Raw genomic sequence first — 14413 nt, forward strand, 5'->3', positions numbered from 1 at the left:
TGTTAACATTGAAGAGTTTTCTGCCCATAACATTTGTGGAAGCTATTAAATTAACAGCTGATCGGCTGTTAACTTCAGTTTGCATGATAGAGTGATAAGCGTTGTCATAGCTAATTCAACACCGGCTAATTTTCCACTGCCGCACCCTTTATCAATAGATTAATTAAATACAAGTAACTAAGATAGCTTAATAATAATTATAAATTATTAAATAATAGTACAGATGGCCCCAAGTTTGACAACAATTACGAATTTGGCTGAGCTAACTGCGCTGAAGGAGCTCCATTTGAAAGATTGGCCCAAGCACTGCGTGGGCTTCTACTGGCTGGACAACTACTTGCGCTGGCTGCAAAAGAATCCCAGTACTAAGTACTTGACATTCTACACACTCGACGGCGGTTGGCGACGTGATGGGCTCTTTTTACTAGTGGTCTGTATGTGATATGGCTTACCCAGGGCTTAATACGTTATATTGTGGCACTTCCAGCATCGCTATCAATTGTTCTTCAGCAATCTGAGCAGGCAAAAAACACCTGAGCTGTTAACAGCACTAACACTGATGGACTGGACACGTGGCTATAAAGTGAGCGCCATTCACGAGACGCACCACGCGATCTACAAGCAGCTGCTTAGGGAGCATAATCTGTTCATGGATCGCGAAATGAAGACCATTATGTATCGACTGCCCTGCAAGCAGGCCAAAGAGCTGCAAGTGAACTGCCCGCCGGGCTACTTTCTGGACAATGTGAGGCTGGAGCATGCAGAGCTCATCAATGAGCTCTGGTCAGCTAAGCATCAAGGCTCGCTGAAGCTCATCCAGCTGCTGATCGAGATGAATACCAACGTGGGATTGTATGAGCAGGAAACTGGACAGCTCTGTGCCTGGTGTTTGAGGTAGGCCGGCGGTAAATAAATGCCAACTTGAATGACATTTTTCCATTTAGATTGCAGAGCGGCTTCCTGGGCGCCCTGGAGGTGCTACACACGCATCAGCGTCGTGGCCTGGGCTTAGTTGTGGCCGCTGCCATAGCCAAGCGCATAGCCGGCGACATAAATCACGATGTGACAGCGCTGGTTAATCTAAATAATACGGCCGCATGTAGAGTATTTGAAAAGCTGCAGTTTATGCTAATCAAGGGAGAGCATTATTACTGGAGCATGTGCTTGCCCACGGCAGGGGGCTCACTCAGTTGGCAGATGAGCGAATGATTAGCAGACAGAGAGTAAACAGCAAAGGTCTATTATGTGACACCCATCACCGTATAGCGTTAAGCAGCGTCAGATTAGTATTATCTTACCGGTTGCAGACTTTATAAAGCACAGCCATCGTAATGTTCTATCTTGTAACAAGTTTTCCGCTGAGCGAGCAACAGCCACAGAGATGAAGCTGCAAACTCTTGAAGTACAAGACCTGCGCCAACTGCAGGCGCTCTACAGGCGGGAGTGGCCCAAGTATTGCCAGGAGTTTTATAGTCTGAAGAACATGATCTCATTCCTGAAGTTCGATCCGGAGATAAAGCATCTGAAGGCCTACACCCTGCCAGATAAAACGGCACAGGAGCTGGGTCTCTATCTAATTGTGGTATTTATGAGCGAGACACTTTACACCAATCACGATTTCATCGGATGATTTTGTAGGATCGCTATCAAGTGCTTATGGGTTGCCTGGGTGAATCGTTCGATTTGCTGAAACAGGCCTTGCATCTGCTGGACTGGTCCAATGGCATCCAATGCACCACTATGCCTAAGCGATATTTGGAACCTGTGCTACAAGTGGTCGTGGAGAAGCAGCTCGAAATCGAACTTCAGTTCTGTAGTATCCTGCACCAACTGCCAGCCAAACAGGCACTGCAGTTCGACATAGAGTGGGATATATCTCTGCTGTCTGTGTCTTCTCTTTTTAAACGGTTTCTTTCAACAGCTGCCCAAAAGGCTTTTATCTGAAATCGTTGGCCGAACGGGATGCTCGCATCATTGATCAGGAGTGGCCTTATAGCCAGGAGGGTTCCTTGTACTTCATACAGCGCCAGATACGCATGTGTCAGAGCATGGGCCTCTATGAGGACGACACTCATAATCTGGTGGCTTGGTGCATCAGGTTCATAATGCTATTTCCCATTTAATTGAACTTATATTTAAGAAATTTCTGCTCCTAGAACACAAGATGGCCTCCTGGGCGCCTTGCAGGTGCGGGTATCGCACAAACGCCGCGGCTTCGGCAATCTTATAGTCCGGGCCCTTGCTCGCCGCATTGCCGAGGCGGGAGATGATGTGATCGCCGAAGTCAGCGTCACGAACACAGCCTCTCTACATCTATTCAATAAGCTGGGCTTTCAAAAAATCGATTATTGCAATTGGGTAATCACTCTGCCTGTCAATGGCAGCTTCACCTGGCCAAAGGGCGAGTGACTCCTAGGGAATGCTTTGCAGTGACTTTTGGGAGATATTGAAAAAGGCTTCTTCATTAGATTAGGCATTGATGGATATTCGCATATTTTTTGTATAAATATCTACAAATAATTGAAGAGGTTTTGAGAAGTTATCTCAATATAAATAACTATTCATATATTTTAAGTTTTGTATTGTATAATGCCTTTTTATTTTATTATTATTATTGCTAAAAATGTTTACCTATGTTATACTTTATCTGATAGTCAACTGTAAACTTGAATTTTTCAGCAATGATAATACCATGTCAGCAAGCATTCAACCATATTAAATAACTGTTTCTACTAAATACAACCAAACAGTAAACAATTTTTTAACGGTTTAAGAGTTATATTTTTAAACAAACTAACACACAAAAAAAAAAAAAAAAAAATCTTAAATCATATGCAAATATCATAAAGCTTTTTCCTTTATCTCTCACTCTCAACAACCCTCGATTAGTTTCTTTTGCGATAGGCCAATATTTGTTTCGCTCTCTAACTACAAATTCTTACACCTCTCTAATCTCACTCACTCGCGCTCTTCAAAACATGTTTCATTCCATCTAATTGAGTTCAGTCTGTCACGCTCACTCGCCTCGGGCAGTCGTCTTTGTGCTTAGCTCTGAGCATGTCGCTCGAATTGGAACGTGTCGACCTTCAGCAGCTGGAGATCTACCAGCAGCATTATAAGCAACAATGGCCCAAATATTGTGCGGAGTTTTATTGTCTAGATAATTTCATAGGTTTCTTTAGAGTGGATCCACAGATGGAGAATATTAAAGCTTACACGCTGTCCGAGCAGAGGGCTAAAGACGCAGCGCTCTTTGTGATCGTGGTTAGTCATAGTCGTAGCTTTTACACTGATTATTGTGGATGTTAATAGCTACGATTTATAGGATCGCTATCAGCTGTTTATGGGTTGCTTGGACAGCGGCAAAGAGCTGCTGACGGAGGCGCTGCATTTGCTTGATTGGTCAAGTGGACTCAAATGCAGTTCCATTCCATTTCGTCACATAGAGGCACTAGAGCAGGTCGTCAAGGCTAAACAGCTCAGGGTGCAGTACAGAGACTTGACAGACCTATACTACATGCCTCAAAAGAAGGCTGCTGCTCTGGAGGTTGAGTAAGTTCGTCATTATAACTAAAATTCTCAGCGATCATATGATCTAATGCCTAAATTCTATAGCATACCAGCTGGCTACTATATGAAGAGTCTCAGTGAGCAGGATGCAGAGCTGATCAATGAGGAATGGCCCAATCGGCATGAAGGTTCCTTGTACTTCATACGGCGTCAAATACGCCTCTGCGCGAATATTGGCTTATATGCAGCAGACAGCAACGAGCTGGTTGCCTGGTGCATCAGGTGAGTCACGGAGGCTACAAAAAACAAGGTCAACTGGCTTAGGCGCTGCTGCTCTTAGATTGCAGGGCGGATACCTAGGCGCTCTACAGGTGAGAGCAACGCATATGCGCCGTGGCTTTGGCAGTCTGGTCACCAAGAAGATCTCTCAGCGTATCGCTGCCCTTGGCCTGGATGTAATGGCCCTGGTGAATCCCCATAACCTAGCCTCAAATGCGATGTTCACCAAGCTGGGCTTCCAAGTAATCGATCAATGTCTCTGGCTGAGAACTGAGCCCGTGGCGGGCGAGTTTATGTGGCCGGACGGGCAGTAAATGCCCGCTCCCGGACTCCGTACATTTTCATTCGTTACAAATATAATATGATATAATAAAATACTACTGACTATTGACTATTGTATATGAATACAACTTTGGTGTACAAAAATATGCCAAGGCCTTCCATTTGAACACTCTCAGTTCGATATATTATTCCTGCTGCTTACTGCAGCCGCTGCCACAGCCGTTCGCAGCGCTCGTGAAGCTGGGCCGGGCACTGCTGCACGCTCGGCTCCTGCCGCATCTCCTTGAGCAGCTGGCGCACACACTCGAGATCGTATTGCACATGATAGGCGTTCATTTGGTATCTATGGAAAAGTAATTGGCTGTTGTTGGTCGTTGATTTACGGCGCTCGGCGATGAATTCCAAAAGCTCTATAAAATCGAGGTAGTTAATGCCAAAGCTGGCCCGCAACATGGTCTGGCAGTGCGCCTCAAAGTTGTCCATCTGTTGGCAGTCCGCGATCTCTCTGTGCACAGCCTGCAGGTTGCTCAGGAGATTACGCCACACCAGCGGCACATTGCACGCATTGAACCAGTTGTGATTGACCGAGATGGTGTCCGTCACGTTCCACACCTGGTGATACCAGCCGCTGGGCACAAAGACAGCCTCGTTGGCAGTTTGATTGATGGTGAAGTATCGTACGTCGTTCCGCTCCAGCAGCGACTCGTCTATGCTAAAAGGCAGATTTCCTAGACGATCGGCCAGCTTTAGTTCCTCACCAGGCGGCAGTATGAGCCACTTCTTATGGCCCACAATGTTTGTGGACCAGCTGTAGGAGCCGAAGACATCCGAGTGGAATGACGTCCTGCAGGGAAAAAATGATTAGCGGAATCTATCTATTGGCTAGTTATTAGCTACCAGGAGTCCTTGGGTCCCATGTACACGAAACGATAGTCGTCGCGCTTTTGCTCAATCAGCTGCTCATTCAGCCAGTCGGAGGCGAAATACTTGGGCACTTGGTAGAATTCATATGCCGGCAGCTGAGCAGCCAGATGCCAGTCCTTGAGGTAGAGATTATCCTTGGCAACGTTGCAGTTGGGCTCCGTTGTCTGCGACTTTGAATTGTCCACTTCCATGCTGCGCTGCCAGCGCTCCAGGAAGTCATGGAACTTCAGCTCCAGCTTGGCATGGCTATTGAAATAGGTTGCATTGCAGTCGGCCACGGGCACGGCGAGATCGTCAATGCGGCTTTTGAGGTAGTTGAAATTGATGGGGCTGTGGTTGCGGGCATTAGCATTTGCAGTATCGGTATCGTCGTCCTTATGCGCCCAATTGCGGCACTCCCACGTGTTGGACACATCGGTGATAATCACCGGCCAATTGGCGTGCATGTAGCGCCAGTAGAATTCGTTGTAGCTCAACTCTTTGCTGTGGCGCCGCTGAATGTCAGTGTTATCCACATCTGGGTGTGGATTTGGTCGTGGTTGCAGCGCCAGCAGCTCCGGCGCCGCTTTCTCTGACGCCATGTCAGAAAAACAAAACAAAAAAACGTAAACAAAATATGACTAGAGATTTTGCTGTGCTATAAGGTCACGCATACAGATGGCCATACATTTCTCAGAGACTCAGAGCACCATAATATACCTATATAAATGGCATACCTTAAAGAACAACTAATTGATTAATGTTGAAAATTTACTTCGTCTTAACATTGAATATTTTGCTGTTTATGTTGTGTTTGATAATATTTCAACATACCAGGAAATTCTGTGACGTCACAGATGCGCTGTTAATTTCACTCATTTAAATGCGTAGTGCTGCTGCTGCTCTTTGTCTGTGGAGCCGTTCCCAATGAGGAGCAATAATGTAATGCGTAAAATTTGAGTGCTCACTGTTAAAAGACAGTGCTGTTCAATAATGTTAAGTGCTAAACAGCAAAGCAGTGCACCCCTTCAAATTCTGTATACTGTACATGTGCTGTTGTCAGCCTGCTCTGTTAATCTCGAGTGAAATACTGTTCAAATATTTAGCAAGTTCACAAACCACAAGTATGCTCCATTTTTTTTCCTTTAAATTTTAAACAAATAATATAAACAATTTAGTTTTTTTTTTTACTGCACTCTGTTGTCATTTTATTGAAATTTATTTGCTAAACATTTTATCCATTATCAAGATTTAACTACAATTTGGATTTTACATACAATATGTGTTTCATGTGTATCATTTCTTATATGCAATAACCCAAAGATCGTCGCAGTAGTAAGTGACGCGTGTTTGAAGAATTCGAATTGAATTGTTATTATGTGTGAATTGGTTTGCTGTATAAGTTGCATATGCAAGTTCAATATATGTAACTCTATATACGTATATTTATTGTATATGTAGTAATGTATGTAAACTTTACAGATATTTCATGCTCACGCCTTATAGGCAAACAGTTAACCTAAAATCTAACGCTCCACTAACAACTTACTAAGATACAATGTAATTGTAATTGTTATTTCAATTGTAATATTATGCATATTAAATGTAATTTGCTAGAAAACTATAGAGGTTTACAAATCATAGAGGTGTATGTGTGTGTGTGCTAGTGTATGAGTGTGTGTGACTGTAGGTAAAAATCCTATGTACAGAACTACATACATACAAAATCGTATAAAATGCGCCATAAAAAGTTTAACAATAGTTTTTAAATATTTGCATAGAAAATGTACAATTATTGAGTTTATCTTTATCTTTGCCTTTATTCTTTGTGTGTATATTTATTTACTTAGGGCTACGCACATTTGACTAAACTTTCTTTTGTTTTGTAGGTTCAGAAGGTACAGAGATACTGACAGAGTTTTCTTTTGTTTATGTTTAGGGAGAATTCATTCGTAGTTAGATTAATATATTTATTCATTTTTTTTTTTTTTTTTTTTAATTTCAGTTATTTACAATTTGTATGCGTGGCATGCACTTCTAGCTATTTGCCACGCCTACTTTTTCTTTCACTTATTGTGCTAATTTAGTATGTGGTACGCTATTTATGCCGTTCAGTATATAGTTTATACGACTGCTTAAAAAATTCAACTAATTGTTTAATAAACATTTAATTAATGCCCGCCCCAATTTCCTAAATATTTTATTAATATTTAATATACTTTTTATAATAATAATTATAATAATATAATATTCAATGTAAGTGTATGCTTTCCCACTTGTTTTTCGTCTTCTTCTTCTTTCAATATTTGCATTAGCATTAATCTAAGAAATTAATTCAATTTTATGTATCATATTTATTACACGCTTGATATGTAGTTTTTCACATAAACAACTAAATGAATAAAGTCGGAAACATATGGTAATTGTATTCTGCATATATTGTATTTCATATTTGATCTATTTCTGTTGTTGGTCCAGTTGAAAGTCGTCATTGGGGAATCTTTAGCGAATTTCATATGGGAGGAGCGGTCGGAGCAGTTGGCTTGGGTGGACAGCAAAAAACCTTTTGGTGTGTGTTTCTCAAATAAATCTCAACGATTTGTTGTAAAGTGTGGGTGCTGTGGCTTCTCTTGGCAGTCTGTAGATTGTCTCATAACTTAACAACAACAAAATTCGAAAGGTTTAGGTTTAGTTAGAACTTAGCAATAACTAGCCAAATACTCGTAGTCTTATGAATATATACTTAAAGCTTATACAAACCATAGCTAGGCCATATCTTACATAACTAGAATGCAATTGTATTTATTTATTTATTTTTGAAATATTCCACATAATTAATTTCTATGTGTATTCATTTTTTAAATATATGTATATTGAATTTATATAGATTTTCGTTGCATGCACCTTCACTAAACTGGTCTATTGTACAACCTGTTTGGCTCTAATGCTTAGATTTAATTAGCTGGAAGTACAATTGTATGGATCGTCAGTGCGGAAATTGGGATGATCTTCGTAGGGCTTGAGTCCGGCGGCCTTCTTCTCATCGCGTAGCTTCTCCACCTGCTGCATGACGCGCAAGAAATTGCCCCCAGCCAATTTAGTCAGCTCATCCATGGTCCAACCCCCACCCAAAAGCTCAGCGAATAAAGTGGGATACGACGAAACATCCTCCAGGCCTTTGGGAGTGCTGCAAGTGAGAGAGAGAGAGAGAGAGAGGAAGAAAATGAATATTTTTATTTGAGTTTATTGGAATAAAGTGAAACTTAAATGAATAAATTATATCATTTTATTAGTCCAGGGTTGCTTATTAGAGCTCTAAGAAAAATATATATTTAAATTATGAATTTTAATAATGTATACTCAAACTGTTTTATAGCGATTTAACGTATTTACATATCTCAATATCCCCTTGAAATGGCATTAAATCAGAGCAACATATTATATATTTCCTATGCACATTCAGTTTAGCAGGGGCCTTCAATTATATATTATTTGCTTAATGGTAAATGTGGTCATAAAAATTAAACAATAAACCAGACGCTAAATGTACCCAAACTCTGTTCGGATAATAAAGTAGAGAGAGAGAGAGAGAGAGAGAGAGATAGCAGGAATTTATACAAGTCAAAGCTTAATAAATAACAAACAAACCAAATATAATAGCATATAAATAATAAATTTATATTCCTGGTCGCACTTGAAGGAGGAAGTACGAATAAATAATAATTTACTGTTATATGCAGCATTTAGGCCACAATTTAAATGACATGGAAACGGAATATATGCACGTGCTTAAGCACAATATAGGGTGCTCACAGAGAGAGGGAGAGAGAGAGACACTAAATAAATTTAAAACTAAATAAATAAATTTCTTTTTCGACTGCAAATTATATATGATGCAGTTATTTTCTTGACATCTGCCCTTTAGTGAAGCACCCTGTATTGTCGTAGCTATAAATATATTTCAAGCATTCTTCAGTCAAAAACAAAACCCAATTTCTGCTATCTGACTATGTTGTCCTTTATTAAGCTTCGCATTTATAATGTTTAAGCTTCCTTTGCGGTTCCACGTCTCAAAGGCGTGTGTGCATTCTTCCAATTGCTATTGCTATACGCATGCATTTCGCATTGGTATTTTATTGTTTGTGCGTAAATTAATATCTCCCATTTGCGGTTATGGCGTGTGCTTTAAATTCAATTCGCATTCCACATGATAAATTTATCACAATAATCACGCATTAAAAGTAAATTTAATTAACAATAGACGAGCCTAACACACGAAGTCGAAATACTCCTTCTTGACGACTATGATTTTTCTATTATATACCCAAACTTCTTTAATATTTTAAAATCGGTTGGTTAAGTTTTGGGGTGATTACGAGTAGTTTTGAAGCCTCGAAGAACAAGAATATTTTAAATTTAAACAAAAATTGCACCTATTTGCCATCAATAGAAACAACTTGTCTGTTTCATTAATTGAGACTCAATATCATCGAAAATGAACTGTGGAAATTTAGCAAATTTATTTTGTATATATACACACTTTACACACTTGTGACATTCTTCATTCTACAGCTTAAATTCTCTACGCACTTCAAGTGTATTTTAATAAATATTCCAAAAAATATTCGGCATAAATATGCGATAGCCTGGCCAAAAACTATGAAAATGTGTCAGGTGTCATTGAAGTGGCTCGGAATGCAGTAATACCAGCAGCAGCAACAACAAGAACAACAGCAGGAGCAATATCGAAAACAACGCAGCTTCAATTGCTGCTTGTTAAACGCATTAAATGCCACTCAACGCCCAGGGGCGTGGCTGTGGTTGCCCATGCGGGGTTCGAGCCGGAAAAATACCATTTGACATTTTGTAATTTCATAGAATTTTAGATTATTTATTGTGAAATACTTGTGCCACTGTGCGTGTGTGCGACTCTATATATATATGTGTGTGTGTGTGTTGTGAGAGTGGCCTATAAATATTCATAAGCGCAATTTCAGTTGTGTTTTTTGACATTTTTCTTTTTATTAGTGCTGCTGCTGTTGCTGTTGTTGTTGTTGTTGTTATTGCTTTTTTGGCGAAATAAACTTCGTTTCGTTTTGGAAATTGATTTACATGAAAATTGTTGTCGGAAATTTTCATATGCATGTCGCATTACAACAACAAGCGACTTGTTGTGGCTGCAAAATTTGTGTGGCATGTAGTAAAAATATTTAATTGAAAAACACGCAACAAATGGACGGGTGTCTCAGGGTGTATGTGTATGTGTGTGTGTGTGTGTGTATGTAAGGGTCAGGACATACTGGAACATCGTCGCTCCTCAAATTTCGTGGCTTTGTTTATTTTTGTGCTCTGTGTCACCAAAATAAAAGCCAGTGAGACGAAAATAAATGCAAATTTTTGGTCGACAGCGTTATCGAGTTATTGCTGCTGATAACGTTGAATGCTAATGATAATGAGTGCAGTGTACATATGGGTGGGTCTGTGTGTGTGTGTGTGTGTGTGTGTGGGTCTCTGACATATTGGTAACCATCAGAGCGAACGAAATTGAGTCCACTTTCAGTGTGAGCCCTTTCCAGCAGGGACCATTCAATTTAAATTGAAGTGTGAAACTGTTTGGCAAATATACCTCTCTCTCACTCTCTCCCACTCTCTGTTTCTATTTCTCCCTCAAACTAATTTAGGTGTTGGAGTTTTGGTGTATTTATAAAGTGGATGTATCAAAGAGAGAGAGAGAGAGAGAAAGAGATATATATATATATATATATATATATATATATATATATATACATAATAAACATTAACAGTTGTCTGCTTTAATAGAATTTTACACACTGAAAGATATAGAAAAGATTACACACACTAAAATATATTCCTGTTATTTGATGCTTATAATAGACAAAACAAATTTTGATCTTAATTTGGCATAGGACTCCTTTAAATAGAAGTTTAAAAAGGATATAGTTTCTTATTTTATTAACTTTTTCTACTGCTGATTGTATGCGGCTCTAATGAGATTTTATGAAAATTTGAAAACTTATTTGATTATAATCTATTTCTATATATTTATAATCTATCAAGGGATCTGTAAAGCCTTTTGTTCATTTGAGAATACTTTCCATTTTGTTTACTGTTCTCGTTCTTGATCTCTTCTCATATGCCATTTCATTATATCTGATCATTCAATCATTTTATTCATGTATTTCTCCCTTACTCTCTCTTCTATTCTGGTTCGATCTCTCTTGATTGTATGCTCATTGATTCTCTTTTCTGTATCCCTATCTCCCGCTCTCTGTCTTTAATTTAATTTTCTAATTTTCTCCTGCTTGCATCCTCTCTTTCTTTATGTGCCTCTCACCACTTCTTCTCTTTCCCTCCCGCTAATCTGTATTATCAATTAGAGGAAAATACAAATGTCATATCAATAAAAAATTTATGTATTATGTATTTATATAAATGTCTTAATGTCTTAAATATACTCTCTGCGCTCTGTAAGCGTGTATTACTCGATATATAAAGTTATTAAAAATTCTCAAAGCCTTCGCGGTGATAAATAGTACATCTGCCCTTAGCAACCACTGTAATTATTCGCAGTGCTTATTTAAAACAACCTCTCTACCTCTCCTGACACTCTCTCACCTCTCTCACTTTTTCACTGCCCATTTTGGAGACCTTAACGAACCGCAATATGAATTGGCAGCCGCAATATGCCAATTTAAAGCTGCTGTACTTAAATAGAATCAATTAATAACTTAAAAACCACCTGGGCAGAGGCTGCGACAGAGATGCTGGGAGAGTGGGGGAGAGAGAGAGAGAGGGAGACAGTGCTTCTCAGTTACCATAGCAGTTGCTCTCTGTGAAGCTTGTGGCCAAGGGAAATGCGCATTTAAGTGAAATAAATGACTTTTACTTACTAATTAATGCCGTCGTAGCCGGCGCCGAGGCCAACGTGATCGATGCCAGCAACGCGCTTAATGTGATTAATATGCGCTGTGTGTGTGTGTGTGTGTGGGTGTGGGTGTATATCGGCGGGTGTCCGAGTGTGTGAGTGTCATTTTGCATTTCGTTGTGTTGGTCAGCAGGATATCGAATGACAAGCATTCAAGCGTGATGTTGTTTGTTGTTGTTGTTGTCGAGTTCATTAGAGTCCATTGTTAAGTGAGCGCCGTTGTTGTTGTTGCCATCATCATCATAAGCCGTCGTTATTAAAATTTTGCAAATTTGAAATGTGTCCAGGCGCCAAGACAATGCCATGAAAAGACAAAAAGAGATGGAAACCAAATCACGTCACATTAGACAATTGCACAATAAAAATAAAAAAAAAAAAAAAAGAATCATCCAAAAAATTGTAAAGAAAGCAAGCAAACAATTAGCAAGCGACAGCAAGCAATTGAGCTGATTCTAAATACTGTGTAATGCAAATAAATGATTATTATAGAGGCAGGTCTTTGGCTGTCTATCTCTTATGATCTCTAAGATGCCTGGAGAAAAATTTGTATATGCAAGATTTTTCAGTTACTCCCGATATTATGATTAATTGAGTCTATATTCATTTTCATATAATTTCAAGATCAATTTAAATCACTTCATATGTAATGATCTAGATCCTCATATAAAAATCATGTGACATTCAAATATTTGTTATCCTCCATCAATCTATATCTATATCTATATCTATATCTATATCTATATTTATATCTATATCTATATCTATATCTATATCTATATCTATATCTATATCTATATCTATATCTATATCTATATCTATATCTATATCTATATCTATATCTATATCTATATCTATATCTATATCTATATCTATATCTATATCTATATCTATATCTATATCTATATCTATATCTATATCTATATCTATATCTATATCTATATCTATATCTATATCTATATCTATATCTATATCTATATCTATATCTATATCTATATCTATATCTATATCTATATCTATATCTATATCTATATCTATATCTATATCTATATCTATATCTATATCTATATCTATATCTATATCTATATCTATATCTATATCTATATCTATATCTATATCTATATCTATATCTATATCTATATCTATATCTATATCTATCTCTATATCTATAGCGTTTTGATTTCGATGACCAAAGAGCTTATTGACCCTTTCAATAAAATTGTAATTGCCAATTGCTCACTTCACTCAATGTGCTAGCATACCCGCTTCCTGGCATAGGGAATGCGCAGCCGAATTGTGTGAAAGCCAACGAAACAGGAAGTGATTACGTCCGCCATTTTGATGGCGTGTCAAAAGCAATGCCAACAAAAAACTGGCAGCGCAAGCCGAGAGGCAATAATGAACTAGCTGAAACAATGGGCTGACAATCAGCGGTGCTGGGTGGTGCGCGGTGGGTGCTGGCTGGAGCCACAGAGACCGCAGTCAGTCGATGGCGTTAATTGTTTTGCATGCTCAAAAAAAAAAAAAAAAAAAAAAAAAAGGCTGCGCTAGTTGGGCAGGAGAATTCAGCGAAATGAAATGGCATTTAAAGGGAAAACGAGCTTTGAAATCAAAACTAATACAAATTTAATGTACAACTTACCGACTGCGTCCTGAACCGTTGAGTTGTCGCTGCAGGAGAGAAACTTGGAGTAAAAGTTGACCATGACGAGGCCGCCGTTCTTGGCCAGCGACTGCAGGATGTCGTCCTGCACGTTGCGGCTCGTATTGCACAGCTCGTAGGCAGAGGAGTGCGAGAAGATGACGGGCGCCTCGCTCACCTCGAGAGCGTCGCGCATGGTTCCCTTGGAGACGTGCGACAGATCCACCATCATGCCCAGCCGATTCATCTCGCGTATGATTGTCTGCAACGGGTCAAAGGGTAGGCGAGGGGTAGGATTAATCAGAGTTCGTTAGTCAGTGATTAGAGCGTGGTCAGCAGACATTCGGCGCTCACTGTGCCCGGGGGTCTTAAATGGCTTTCATATCAAAATGCGTTGCCATAAGCTAAGCCCATGTCATAAAACAAAGGCAACGGACGATTGAGTGGAGCCGGCGGCAATGGCGGCGACGGCGGCGGGCCAGAGCACGACCCAAGTACCAAGAGGACAAGCAAACAGTTTCATTATGCATGTACTTTTACTTAACCTTTGACTCTCGCACAATGTCTGAGTAAATTGATATTGCTTCGGCTGTCTGTGTGTGCGTGTGAGTGTGTGTGTGTGTGTGGCTATCTCTGTGTCTCTATGTGTGCGTGTGTGTCTGTCTCTATGTGTCCCACTGTAATTTGTATTTATGCTCGGATTTATGGTTGCTGTCTCATGTGTGGGTGTGTGTGCGTGTGTCTATGCCTGTGTGTGTGCGTGTGTGAGCAGCTTACATAATTACTAATCTGATGCAGTTACATTTTGCGCCACAAATTATGAGCAAATTAATTACACTGCGCGAGATTAATTT

The 14413-nt window shown here is 39.5% G+C and overlaps 5 protein-coding genes across 5 annotated transcripts in view; 3 read left to right on the forward strand and 2 right to left on the reverse strand.

The window, feature by feature from the left end:
* The first annotated feature begins 90 nt into the window (after positions 1-90).
* On the forward strand, positions 91-1249 carry LOC6577908. Its single transcript, XM_002003803.4, has 3 exons — positions 91-430; positions 488-894; positions 945-1249. Exons 1-3 carry the CDS (start codon positions 224-226, stop codon positions 1207-1209), a joined length of 879 nt encoding a protein of 292 aa, XP_002003839.1. The 5' UTR covers positions 91-223; the 3' UTR covers positions 1210-1249.
* A 28-nt stretch (positions 1250-1277) lies between these two features.
* On the forward strand, positions 1278-2773 carry LOC6577909. Its single transcript, XM_002003804.4, has 4 exons — positions 1278-1582; positions 1639-1865; positions 1922-2098; positions 2157-2773. The coding sequence occupies exons 1-4, from the start codon at positions 1382-1384 to the stop codon at positions 2407-2409; spliced, it is 858 nt and encodes a 285-aa protein (XP_002003840.1). The 5' UTR covers positions 1278-1381; the 3' UTR covers positions 2410-2773.
* Positions 2774-2997: 224 nt separating this feature from the next.
* Positions 2998-4180, forward strand: LOC6577910. The gene is made up of 4 exons (XM_002003805.4): positions 2998-3264; positions 3326-3552; positions 3616-3792; positions 3851-4180. Exons 1-4 carry the CDS (start codon positions 3058-3060, stop codon positions 4101-4103), a joined length of 864 nt encoding a protein of 287 aa, XP_002003841.1. The 5' UTR covers positions 2998-3057; the 3' UTR covers positions 4104-4180.
* On the reverse strand, positions 4048-5769 carry LOC6577911 (2-oxoglutarate and iron-dependent oxygenase JMJD4 homolog). The gene is made up of 2 exons (XM_032728884.2): positions 4969-5769; positions 4048-4915 (listed from the first exon to the last, which is right to left on the reverse strand). Exons 1-2 carry the CDS (start codon positions 5574-5576, stop codon positions 4270-4272), a joined length of 1254 nt encoding a protein of 417 aa, XP_032584775.1. The 5' UTR covers positions 5577-5769; the 3' UTR covers positions 4048-4269.
* An 851-nt stretch (positions 5770-6620) lies between these two features.
* Positions 6621-14413, reverse strand: part of LOC6577914 — a 186356-nt gene continuing 178563 nt past the window's right edge. Inside the window, exons 11-13 of the mRNA XM_015165898.3 lie at positions 13560-13821; positions 11886-11961; positions 6621-8161 (exon numbers count right to left, since the gene is read on the reverse strand). Coding sequence (XP_015021384.1) covers positions 7933-8161; positions 11886-11961; positions 13560-13821 — 567 coding nt within the window. The 3' untranslated portion in view covers positions 6621-7932. The remainder of the gene's footprint in view (positions 8162-11885; positions 11962-13559; positions 13822-14413) is intronic.

Source organism: Drosophila mojavensis, unplaced genomic scaffold (genome assembly GCF_018153725.1).
Source record: "Drosophila mojavensis isolate 15081-1352.22 unplaced genomic scaffold, ASM1815372v1 contig_49, whole genome shotgun sequence".
NCBI classification, from domain to species: domain Eukaryota; kingdom Metazoa; phylum Arthropoda; class Insecta; order Diptera; family Drosophilidae; genus Drosophila; species Drosophila mojavensis.

Bases quoted from the DNA above. Each gene is read 5' to 3' on its own strand.
- LOC6577908 (XM_002003803.4), top strand. From the start codon at position 224: ATGGCCCCAAGTTTGACAACAATTACGAATTTGGCTGAGCTAACTGCG. The intron at 431-487 runs GTCTGTATGTGA...TGGCACTTCCAG, and splicing joins ATGGGCTCTTTTTACTAGTG to CATCGCTATCAATTGTTCTT. The intron at 895-944 runs GTAGGCCGGCGG...TTTTCCATTTAG, and splicing joins CTCTGTGCCTGGTGTTTGAG to ATTGCAGAGCGGCTTCCTGG.
- LOC6577909 (XM_002003804.4), top strand. From the start codon at position 1,382: ATGAAGCTGCAAACTCTTGAAGTACAAGACCTGCGCCAACTGCAGGCG. The intron at 1,866-1,921 runs GTGGGATATATC...TTCTTTCAACAG, and splicing joins GCACTGCAGTTCGACATAGA to CTGCCCAAAAGGCTTTTATC. The intron at 2,099-2,156 runs GTTCATAATGCT...TTCTGCTCCTAG, and splicing joins CTGGTGGCTTGGTGCATCAG to AACACAAGATGGCCTCCTGG.
- LOC6577910 (XM_002003805.4), top strand. From the start codon at position 3,058: ATGTCGCTCGAATTGGAACGTGTCGACCTTCAGCAGCTGGAGATCTAC. The intron at 3,265-3,325 runs GTTAGTCATAGT...TACGATTTATAG, and splicing joins CAGCGCTCTTTGTGATCGTG to GATCGCTATCAGCTGTTTAT. The intron at 3,793-3,850 runs GTGAGTCACGGA...TGCTGCTCTTAG, and splicing joins CTGGTTGCCTGGTGCATCAG to ATTGCAGGGCGGATACCTAG.
- LOC6577911 (XM_032728884.2), bottom strand. From the start codon at position 5,576: ATGGCGTCAGAGAAAGCGGCGCCGGAGCTGCTGGCGCTGCAACCACGA. The intron at 4,916-4,968 runs GTAGCTAATAAC...TTTTCCCTGCAG, and splicing joins ATGGGACCCAAGGACTCCTG to GACGTCATTCCACTCGGATG.